Below are 12,183 nucleotides of genomic sequence, written 5' to 3'. Positions count from 1 at the left end.
TTTTTTTATAAATGTTTCAAATTCCTTATTTTTTAACAAACGCCTTGTGTAAGTTATGATCTGTTTATATTAAATTAAATAAAAAACGTTTTTAATCATATTATTATCAATGAGGAAGTGGCTGTATAATTATAATAATTACGTGTTGTTGTTATTTTGTTAGAATGGTAGCGAGTTTTTTAAGAAAAATAATTTTTATTTACGATTTTTCGAACTACGTTTAAATATTTAGAAATATTTGCGATGGAGGGCAAGACATTATAAATTGTGATAATTAATTTTATAAAATATAAATGACTATTTTAAACGATAGATGGCACTGTAAAAAACTCAAATTTGCATATTGATAAAGTTACATAATTATAAATTTTAAATATAAATTTAATTTAAGAAAAGTGTTTATCCTTTTTTACATACTAAAAGAATTATCATAAATTCTAGAAATTAATTTTAAAAATTATTTTCTGTAAATTATATATGTGTTGTATGCATTGATTGTAATTTAATTCAAACAAACTAATTTGTTTGATATTCCTTTTAAAATAAATTTTTCAAACATATTTCCTCTAAAATTGATGAAACTTCATGGGTTAATTATACAGAAATAAATTAAATTAAATTAAATTACTTGTTAATTGTGGCTGTACGCTATGTATTTTATAATTTTATTTTTACTTCAACGTTCTATCTTTCACTTTCACTTTCTTTGTTCTATTGTTTTTATTCTGTGGAATGTTCCTTTTCGAAATTCTTTCCCTTATTTGGTCATTCAAAATATCCTAGAACAAAGGAAGGGTGTCCAATCCAAGTCACGAGGGGTTTGGATTTGGATATTAATTAAAATTAAAAAGTTCATCAAAATATCCCTTCAATCCTCGACAGTTCTAAAATCTCTGATGGACTCCTTGGACTTTGCGCAGTAATGATAGTTTGGATATTGCAGTTTATGCGCTATACTGAATTGTTTGGCAGATCTCGATCCGAATTAAAACAACAGGCATTACATGCCTTTTAATGAAGCAGTTTTGTTCTTTAATTAAAGGACAGATTGAACTCAATCTTCAATTCCAAAATAATGCTCTACGTAATGAAATTAAGCGGTAAGCTTATAAGTTTATAATGATTTTATTATTGTTTGTTGACTTTCTTTTAATTTCACCGTAAACCCAGGTTGAGAAATGATTTGACATTTAATAAAAATACTTACTTGTATGGGGTTTAGAAACAGATGAGTGGAAAGTCAATAATTATAAATAAATGAAAATATTTTAATAATTCATTATAATCAGTTTTGTTTATTAATTTAATAGTTACACCAGACAAATAGAAAATACTTCACAGAAGAAAAGCATATTAAAAGGCCGATGAATTCGTTCATGCTATGGAACAAAATGTACAGGAAGAGTTTCTGTCAGAGATGGCCCCAGTTACCAAACAGAGAAGTCAGTAAGTTGATGGGCCAGAAGTGGAAACTCCTCTCAGAAGACGAGCGACAGCCTTTTATACAAAAAGCTAAAGAATTGCGTGTATGCCCTGTGATAGTAAGTTGACATTTTTGATGGTATTGCGTACATATGTTGTGACACCATAAGAACTGTCATATGTTACTCCTATTGCAGTGAATCCCGGGATGTGGCATCTTTTCCGGAACTGGTCTTCATTTGGGACATGTGTCTCTTGGACGGCAACCACATTAACATCATTGTCCAACAGCAATTTTGACAGATATTCACGTTTTGATTTGCTTATATCCTCTATGTTAAGCTGGCATATCTGCATGGTGGTTCCGAGTACACGGGAGTGTGACCCTAAGCTCTTAAAAGAGCTGTTTTTGAAAGTTTGCGGTGTCATGTATGAGTAGCCAGGAGATCTTTTCAGATAGACTGGCTGCCAGAAGACTGTTGCTCGTTTAGCACCACTCAGGGGTCACGTGTAGGGTACTTTGTGGTTAAACCTACGGACGTGAGCAACACCAACCCCCCAAAGAATTGCGTGAAGTGCATAAACAGAATTATCCGAATTATCGTTACTGCGCAGCAAGTCGAACAGTAGTCAGCCTACCCCGCCTAGCATTAGCCTGGAAAATAATGGTGCCATTCCACAAGTGTCGCATCAGGCAGAGTAGGAGGACTTATTTGACTTTTTGAATTCGTTTCAGATCCCAGAAAACTGGGAACCTGTAATAGACAGTTTATGATATTTCAGAATTTTTAAATTTGTAAAGATAGGAGGTCTACTGTAATAGGATATATTGATCTTGGTTGTGGAAATCTTAATGCTGATAATACTCTCATGGCAACACAAGCACTTGTATTTTAGTTAATGCAGTCAACAAATGGAAAGCATTAAGATTAGAGGTACACAAGTAAGACAAATGTTTACAAAAATGATTATATTTAAAGGACAGTGATACACATCATTATTTTTAAAATATGATATACAGTATGTATAATATATTTTGCATTGCACTATAANCAAAAATAAAAAATTTGGGGGATCATTTTGACCAATTGCCATACTTTCAGTTAGGAAAGTAAAATATATATATATATTAAAATTAATTTTAGAAGATAATAGAACTTAAATTTTAATTATAATTTTACAACTAGGTATACACGATGCCAGAATATCTCAGGAAACGTTTCGGAGGCCAAAGAATCAGGATATATTTATCAGTTCTCGCTCTTCTCTTATACGTATTTACTAAAATTTCGGTAAGTTTTAAGGGTAACAATTGAAAATAATTCATAATTCATTCATAATTTTAATATTTCAAAAACAATTTTAGGCTGATTTATACGCTGGAGCCATATTCATCAATCAGTCGATTAAGCTGGAGTTATACAGTTCAGTTCTAACCTTATTAGTAATATCGGCGCTGTTTACCATATCCGGTATGTAAATTTAATAAACCTTAACCCGTCCTTACGATCCCTACACGACATTAATGTGATATTTAAATAATTTTAGGAGGTTTAACGGCGGTTATGTGGACAGATTCGGCTCAGACCGTGTTAATGCTCATAGGTGCCTTCGTTTTAATGATACTGAGTAAGTACAAATTGTAACGCGATAAAATTAATTATAATTAAGTTTTAATTGTGTTTTAATTGTTTTTAAGGTTTTATTAGAGTCGGAGGTTACACCGAATTACTCGAGAAATTTGCTATGGCTCAACCCAATGATAGTTATATAGGGTATGGCATAGATAATAAGTCTTGCAGTTTGCCACCCGACAATTACAAGCATCTTTTAAGAAGCGCGAGCGATCCAGAATTACCTTGGACCGGAATTACCTTTGGCTTGACAATATCAGCAGTCTGGTATTGGTGCTCTGACCAGGTATGTGATTACAGTAACTTAACAATACTCTTGTTATAGATTAGTAGAATCAGGCTAGATTTACACTTAATTTATAAAATACAAGAGGCTCTTCCGGCTCACAGTGGCCGAGTGAATAGAACCAGTGAACAATGGTATCTGGTCACGGGTTTCTTGACGTTTGTAACATCTAAATAAGAGCCAGTTTCATGTAGAAAGTCCTCCCAGGAGGAATACCGCTCACGAGTTGAGTTGCAGTATATAAATAAGAGGTCTTTCACCAAGTAATGAATTTAAATATATGAGGTCCTCCGTTGTAGTTTGTTTAGCTTATACAGAGGACTTAATTTGTCATTATGTAGCAGGCAACATGCACTTTTAAGTAGTGATTACTTCATTATAATTAATTCGCGCGCCATTCTTTTATACAAAAAAAGTACAGTCAAACCTCCCATAATGGCGGCCATTTTGGGGTAACATTTCTTTTTGAAATATACAACTTCAAACAATGTTATTTTTTTTTATGTTCTAGTCAGTGGCCAATAATCAGGGGTTCGACTGTGCTCTGTTATTGTTAGGTTGTTATAGTAACAAATTTAACGAGGTTTTTTAGAATCCAATTTCTTGGAAACGTTCAGAATGAAGTTCAAATTCGCCAATAAAAGGTTACAAATTAAAAATTAACGTATTTAATTATATAACAGGTCATAGTCCAGAGAGCTTTGTCAGCTAGAAGCATGGTTCACGCTAAAGCCGGATGTATACTTGCTGGTTATCTGAAGTTACTACCACTTTACCTTTTGGTACTCCCAGGAATGGCTGCTCGCATATTGTTCCCAGGTTCATATTTTCATATTTATTTACGTTTTTTTTATTACCTTTAGCGAGAAATACTAAAAAAATAGTGTATTACAATTAAAGATATCGTCGCTTGCTCCGATCCAAAAAAATGCGAAGAGGCTTGCGGAATTAAAACTGGATGCACCAATGTAGCATATCCTATGTTAGTTCTTAACCTTATGCCAGCAGGTAACGTATTGATAATTCGTTATGCAACAGATATTAATAAAAATATTAATTGTTATATAATTATAATTAAATATTTAAACAGGTGCTCGTGGTATGATGTTGTCTGTGATGTTAGCTGCATTAATGAGTTCGCTCACCTCCATTTTTAACAGTAGTTCTACTATTTTTACTATGGATATATGGACTAGAATCAGGAAGCACGCTTCTGAAATGGAATTATTAATAGTGGGGAGGTAATATTTCGCATTTATCTTATGTAATTAATTATACAAGAAGTTCTTAGTCGTATATTATTGTTTCTTTCTTTATAATTTTAGGGTTTTTGTATTGATCCTCGTGGCTATAAGTATTGTTTGGATACCAATTATCCAAGCATCTCAGGGAAGTCAATTGTTTCATTATATACAAAGCGTGACCAGTTATCTGGCTCCTCCCGTGTGTGCCGTATATGTTTTGGCAATTTTATGGTCACGGATAAATGAAAAAGTAAGTATAATATTTTAAATTATCGTAAGCATGGTAAACCCATCAATTTTTAACGAATTTAATTTCAATTTAAGGGTGCTTTCTGGGGTCTTATGATCGGACTTGTGATAGGTATAATTCGATTTGTAATGGAATTTGCATACACGGTACCCGCTTGTGCAGAAAATTTGCCAGATCCCAGGCCCGCTATTCTTTCTAAGGTGCATTATTTACATTTTGGATGCATACTCTTTGTTATTGTTTGCATAGCTACTTCAGTTATCAGTTTATTGACAGAACCCATTGCAGAGAAACACGTGAGTATTGAAATTCAATGTTTCTGATCACGTCATGAACATTTTAAAATGTATAAAATTAAATTTTATTCTAACAGTTGTATCGATTAACATTCTGGTCAAGGCTCAGCCCCGAAATAAGGGATGATTTAGACACACAATCCACATCAAAAGCCAAAACTGCCAAAGTATCCGATGGAGCAGAGAATCCAGGATTCCAAGAGATTGAAAATGGCGTTTCTATCGAAATGTCACTAAAATCTCCGGATATTCAGCAAAACAAAGAAATTAATCAACCCCAAAACAACATATTCGGTTAGTAAATTCTATTTTTGAGTAGAAAACTAAAAATTTACACGAAATAATTAATCATTTCTTTAATATTACAGAACCCGAACCGACACTCATCAAAAAAGCATTTTATTTTGTATGTGGATTGACTGAAAATTTAAGGAAAAATAAGGATCAAGAAGTGGAAAGGCTTTCTCCAGAAGACGAAGCGAAAAGGGCAGTGGAATTTATGAAATCGAACCCCTTCTGGGATACCATAAGCAATGGAAATGCTGTATTTCTTCTCATAGTAGCATCATTTGTATGGGGTTATTACGCATAAAATCAAAAACATTTCGCGTTATTTTAACGAGTGGACTATCGAGTCTACCTGTAAATACAAAAAACAAGCTCTTGTATATATAACACTTTACGTTTGTAATTAGAAGACTTAAATCATTCGACGTTGTGTAAATTTAGACATTTTTTTCAAAAATATATTTTTTAATAATCAAGAATTTGGAATTTTTAAAAAGAATTTTACCATAACACAATAAACACTATATGTAGTATTTTAATAATTAAAATATTTATTGTATAAGCGAGTGTTTTTAATGTCGTCCACACGTAAAGGCTGGCGTTGACGGGTGACAAAATGAAAACAATTAACGCCAACAACTGGATAGACAATCAACAGAGACGATCGGTTGCATTCATAACAAATAATAAGACAAAACAATAGCGATGAGCGCAAGTGCTGCCGCTATTGGCAGTGGCACAAATTAGTACTGCCTCCTTTGGCAAGGGGATGAAGAGTGGTTCATTTTGCACGAGCTCATGAGAGTTCAAAGGCTTTATCCTATTCTGATTTTTAGCAGTTCAACAAATGTGACTTAAATAGTTTAAACTATTTTGAAGAATATTATTCTGCAAGAAATTGAATTAAAAGTATTCAAAACACATTTTATCTATCGGTTGTTTAAACAAAACTAATCGAAACGAAACAATTTAAATACAGTTTAATTTTACCTAAGTGCACCGCTTATGGCTGCACAGTAATTTATTAGCATAGGTTAGGTTAGAACGTGGGCGGCCTTGACGGTGCACGTAGGTAAAGTTTGACTTTAAATACATCTACTTCTAATTGTCAGTTTGGGCCCAAATACTTTTAATGGTTATTTAAATAAATCGACTGTTAATTAATTAAAATGACACTGTTCGTAATTGTATTGGTTCATTGACGAATTTGCATTACAAAACACGTAAGATTGTTATTAGAGAGGTTGCGGCCGAAGTTTTCATCTCTCAAACGTGAACGTCGAGCGCCGCTATCTTGTAAGCGATGTTCGACGTTCACGTTTGAGAGATGAAAACTTCGGCCGCAACCTGGCTATTAACTACGGAAATACAGAAATTACGGGAGATAAACCAAACCACGTGTTAGTACACGTGTTGTCAATCACAATGTAAATTTCGAGCTGCAAGGAAATAATCTTTCCCAAACTCCGTCTGGTGTTTCGTCGTCTGAAAAGCTGCAACCCGATATATCCTGCGTTCTCACCATTGCTCCACCGCTTCCACCGCTACTCGCTAAATTTTTACTCTGAGACATCTTTCCTTCTCACGCTCACACACCGAAATCCTACAATACAGTAGAGCGTCGTTTATCCGAAAGTCGGTTATCCGAAGGAATTCCAGTCGACAAATTTAAATTTTCGCCAGTGCTGTGGCGCTGTAATCTTTGGCTATGTCTTCGGCTACTAAAATATTTTACGTTTTTGATACTAAATTAACTTCTGAAGTATAATTTTTTTATTGTTTTTATATTTTTCAATATATTTATTTTGTTTGTACAAAATAAAAAAANATTGTATATGTAAAAGAAACTTTATTGATTTTATCTAAATTGCAAAATATATTTAGTTGTCATTAACTTAAATTTATTTGTTTAACTGTTTCCGCCCTATGGGCACTAAGAGGGCCTCTTTTTAGCAAGCCCATTATGGGTTCGGTCAGGCCCACAATGGGGCGGCTGGGTGATGAGGGACGGGGTCGACATATCCAGACCCCCATTCCTCACCCCTGGCTGCCCTTTTATCTAGTAAAATCGGCTGTAATTAATTTGGATAGCATGTATCTATTCATTAATTAATCTGATATAAAGTATACAAAATTCAAACATAATAAAATGAAATATTTTAGTAGTGTAATTAAAATTTAAATTTAATTACAGTACTAACAGTCTTAATTACAGTCTTTAATCAACAATTTTGGGGTCTCGAATATTTATATAAATTAGAAACCACCATTAGAAAGGTATAACACAAAGTGTACAAGGATCATCTAAGGATACATTAAAAATGAAGAATAATTATATAAATTTACTTTATATATAGTAATGACAAAAATAATTTCAATAATTGTCTTTTGTTTATATATTTACTATAATAATAAACATTATATTGTACCTAATTTAAAAATTGTGCATTCTGAGACTTCCTATTCAATATAATACTAGAATTACACTAACAAATTCTCAAAACAAGTCTATTTTAGTCTAATTTTTAAGGAAAAAATAGCACTTTTAAATTTTATTTATTTATAATTATTGACTTTCCACTCATCTGTTTCTAAACTCCATACAAGTAAATATTTTTATTAAATATCAGATCATTCCATTAAGACAACGTTTCTCAACCTGAGGGTTGCGGTGATATTATTTAAAGGGTGGGTCGTGAAAAACATTAATGACATTAATTTATGAGAAAAAATCATTTATTATAAAGTTATAAACAGTTTACTTACAATAAGTACACGTGTAAAGGAAAGAAATTAATGTGATGATTGCATGTGAATAAAATAATATACTTACTGTTACCATTAAGAAATTAAAATAAAAAAGTTCAGTAAGTAAAAGTAGTAAAGTTCAGATTAAAGTTCAATAATGGTCGTCCAATACAGTTGGTGCTATAATAACGTCTTTCCGTACATATTTTGCACACTATTTAGCCATTTCTACAAAGCAAAACGCGAATTTTTTAATTAATAATTAATTAAATTCATACTAAAACAAGTATTCTATTGTATGGGAATATAAAACTTCTGAGAAAGGGTTGAGAGCGGATATTGCCACCAGGGCGGCGCGCGAATACCGTGCCCCAAACTCAAATCTAGGTCGCGGGGGGTGGTTGAAATCTGAAATATAGGTCGAATGTCTATGGAAAGTACAGTTGTCCCTCTATAGTCCGACGCACCTCCTGTCAAGGTACCCGTCCCCGTTACGTGTCTGCTTGCACAGAAGCATGTCGCGATGTGAATCTCCCCCATTCAATTCTTACTCGATGACACACATTTCGTGTGTTTTATGTGAGCAGTTCTGTTCGAACAGTTGGAGTATAGAATATTGTAGGCTACTGCTAGCAAAACAATGCGAAATATGTAATTATTTTCGGTAATCCGGACACTTTTGGTAATTTGACACACCTTTGGTCCCATACCTGTCGGATTATCAAGGGACAACTTTAGTTTTATAGTATTGAATTTAAAGAATTTTATAGATAATTTATCTACTGAAAAACAGGATTGATGCCGATATCTGTTATTAATTAATTTTAGATCCTTTGAAGAAGTGGGAGAATATCAGAACAACAGTCTTAGAATGGCATCCAAACCAGGTTGAGGCTTGGAGATTTCTACAATTGCAATGCTATTAGTTAATTACTTACGAAAAATCCTGAAGAAAAGAGAAAACCAATCGGCATTACACAGATTCATTAACCCTTTCTAACGGAAAAAACATGACTAATAAAAATGCAAGACTGCGTATGTATGTACAGTACTGTACTGTACTTTCATTATTACATTTAAATAAACCTAGTAATAAAGTATATATTTTTTATTTTTGGACATCTCCAGAACGAATTAATTAAATTCCCATTAAAACCTATGGTAAATCGATAATCAGTTAACGAACAATTCGGATAGCGAAATAAAATAAAAAAATAAAATTAATTATATATATATTTGATGCTTACTTTTCAGTAAACAAAAAATATGTAATATATATAGTTACTATTTACAAAAAAAGAAAATAAATGCAAGAAATGTTACTACTAATCTTATAAATTCTTTTTATAACGCTTCCTTTGCATGTATGTCAAGCTACATGTGTGCCATCTTGTAACGAAATTTTTAACTAAAGACCTTTCTAAATTTTTTATTTACCTGTTAATACATTGTGGTGTAATTAATGATATGTTTTGCATTAAATAAGTAAAAAGAATTATATATATATTTTTATAGCCTTTCTTTTCACTAAAAAAGCAATGCATTTTATACACATACTAATTACAAAAAAATATATATAAAAAATATTATTTTTAGTTTGATTCAAAAAAATATTAACATTTAAAATTGTGTATTTTCAGAAATTCGTCAATTCAGTTGAATTAACTAAATTTTTTAATTGAAAAAGATGAAAAACGGAATTACATTTGCAATGCCATCTGGAGATCACAACAGAAACTATTTTTTACGTACTCAAATAATCTATATAAATAAAAATGTAACGTATGTTCAAATTCTTAAATTACCGAAATATTTTCGCCAATTGTTTTGAAATTTTGACACAACATTGCACGCGAATAAACGTACTATTATATATATGTCCGAGCAACTCCCGGTAAGCTTATCCGCTAGTATGTTTTATATATTATAAAAAAAGTTTAACTTATTAATATATTACAAAATAATTCGAATGTTTTATCTGTTTTTTTTATTCTAATAATAATATTATTAGATTAAAAATAAAATTCATTTAATCCTTTAATTAATATATTTTTATGTAATTTTTTATAAATATCTAAACAATAAATGAATTCATCTAATAAAATAATATATTTAAATAATGAAAAGTATTTAATATTTCAAATTATTTTGAGTTTTTAGATATTACGTCACAAGGAGAACACAGGAAGTTGAATGGCGTCACAATGTGTTAATGCTGTCACATGACCTCTCACATCACTGCAAAAAACACATGCTTCTGTTTACAATATTATCTTGTAAAGTAATTAACAAAGTTGAATAAAAGTGTTAAAAATAACAGAAAGCTGTCACTAACAAACATATAAGAGANTTAAAGGTATAATATAAACATTAAACATTAGACAAAAGACAAATTTGACGTTCAATAAACGAACGGTAGCAAATTTTGTTCGTAATAAATTAATTCTGACTCTGGTGAATTTACACTACAGTCAGAATTATGCTTGTCCAGCTTCTTGGCGTCACGAAGTAGCGACATCTCGTGGTTAAAAACAGAACTATGGCTACGAAATCGTTCTGTAATTAGACGCCAGTTAGCGGACGACATGTCCGCGTTCCTGTCGAATTCGCTTAATCAACATCGATAGCAAAATATAGCCAAAAGATAGCCTTCGTTTTATCGTCTTCATCAAATATTCTAATGTTTTAATAAATTAATTAGAAAAAAATATAATTTAATTAAGTGAATTAATAATAAACTTTATTTTAAAATTATTTTTTATTTTAATTTCTACCTCCGCTTCGATGGTTCTAACTGTTAAAAGGGGGTGTTTATCGAGCCGTTTGTGAATTCGGTGCTTTTTTTGTTAACCTTATCGCCTCATCCAATGCCGACACTGTCACGTGCAGCCGTGCTCGGGAAATTCCAAGGTCATAGGTTAAATCTGCTTATATTACGTAAAAAATTCGTATAAAATCGAATTTTTGTATTAAAAATATGAAAACAAAGAATTCTAATATGGAAGTATTTGTACTTCTGTTTGGTATATTATTTAGCTGCTTATATTTTGTATTATTTTTTAAAAAAAATTCGTAATTTTTTGTTTACGTTGATGATCTGTAAATTAATTGCAATTTTATCTAATGTAATTAAATTTTGAGTCTGATTAGTGTACAATTTGATAGCATACTATTAATTGTATGTTATATTAAAGTATTATTTTATTAAACGCATTGTAAATTAAGTTAATTTTAATTATAATACCCTTTTCGGTAAGAATCAAGTGTTGCCTGAGGGGGCGTGAACCCCCCACAGTGTCGACCCCCCTGTGCGATCAAATAATGTCTAATGAACCATACCCCTACGGGCGACACATCACGAGATATAGCCCCCCCCCAAAATCGGCCCGCGCGAGGTTGGCCGAGTGTCGTGAGGGCTATACCTACGTCATTTCCGGTCACGTGACACCTACCTAATATACCAAAAATTTGTTTTTTCCTCGCACAGGGGGTCTAATTTGTGGGAGTTTCCTCCCCCTCCTTACCATTTAATCTTCGAAACGAAAGCAACGTAAACGAGCGACAGCGACCACGTTGCCACATTTAATACCACTTAGGCGTAATCGACTCGATCCGAGTAAAGTAAGCGAGTGAATGGCAATTAAGCGATCGGAACGACTTAAACTAAACGTCTAAAATCCTCTATCGAAATAAGTCTACGTAAACGATTTAAAATACAGTAGAACCTCCATTATCCGGACCTCCATTATCCGGATTTTCGATTATCCGGATTGTTCAAAATAAACAAAAATTTTACGAATTTGCTGATTTGCACTTGGCGAATTACGGCACTGTTTATGTACGTGATGGAATGCACAACTTTTTTTGTTTCAACAACGTCTCACCCACACAGTGGTCGTAAACTCTTAAATATATTTTACGTAGTAATAAAAATATAACTTGACATACGTATTTATAAATAATTTATATTCAAATTACATCATTTCTATGACCAAGGGCGGCGTAAGGCATGGAC

At 32.2% G+C, this 12,183-nt stretch overlaps 1 protein-coding gene across 2 annotated transcripts in view; it reads left to right on the top strand.

Moving 5' to 3' along the window:
- LOC111617873 (sodium/glucose cotransporter 4-like) overlaps positions 1-5,948 on the top strand; it is an 18,848-nt gene extending 12,900 nt beyond the window's left edge. The window contains exons 1-11 of one of the 2 annotated variants that reach the window (XM_023359204.1): positions 2,591-2,714; positions 2,789-2,894; positions 2,971-3,051; positions 3,122-3,342; positions 4,026-4,161; positions 4,243-4,350; positions 4,433-4,583; positions 4,668-4,836; positions 4,911-5,132; positions 5,210-5,426; positions 5,501-5,947. In XM_023359204.1, the coding sequence (XP_023214972.1) occupies positions 2,619-2,714; positions 2,789-2,894; positions 2,971-3,051; positions 3,122-3,342; positions 4,026-4,161; positions 4,243-4,350; positions 4,433-4,583; positions 4,668-4,836; positions 4,911-5,132; positions 5,210-5,426; positions 5,501-5,724 (1,731 nt within the window). In that variant the 5' untranslated portion in view covers positions 2,591-2,618 and the 3' untranslated portion in view covers positions 5,725-5,947. Of the gene's footprint in view, positions 1-2,590; positions 2,715-2,788; positions 2,895-2,970; positions 3,052-3,121; positions 3,343-4,025; positions 4,162-4,242; positions 4,351-4,432; positions 4,584-4,667; positions 4,837-4,910; positions 5,133-5,209; positions 5,427-5,500 lie in introns of those variants that run through there. The other variant, XM_023359205.1, reaches the window with a different exon arrangement.
- Positions 5,949-12,183: the final 6,235 nt, after the last annotated feature.

Source organism: Centruroides sculpturatus, unplaced genomic scaffold (genome assembly GCF_000671375.1).
Source record: "Centruroides sculpturatus isolate CEXI.00-Female unplaced genomic scaffold, Cexi_2.0 scaffold173, whole genome shotgun sequence".
Lineage (NCBI taxonomy): Eukaryota > Metazoa > Arthropoda > Arachnida > Scorpiones > Buthidae > Centruroides > Centruroides sculpturatus.
Note: the sequence above shows the minus strand (reverse complement) of the source record. Positions and strands in the feature narration are given on the sequence as shown.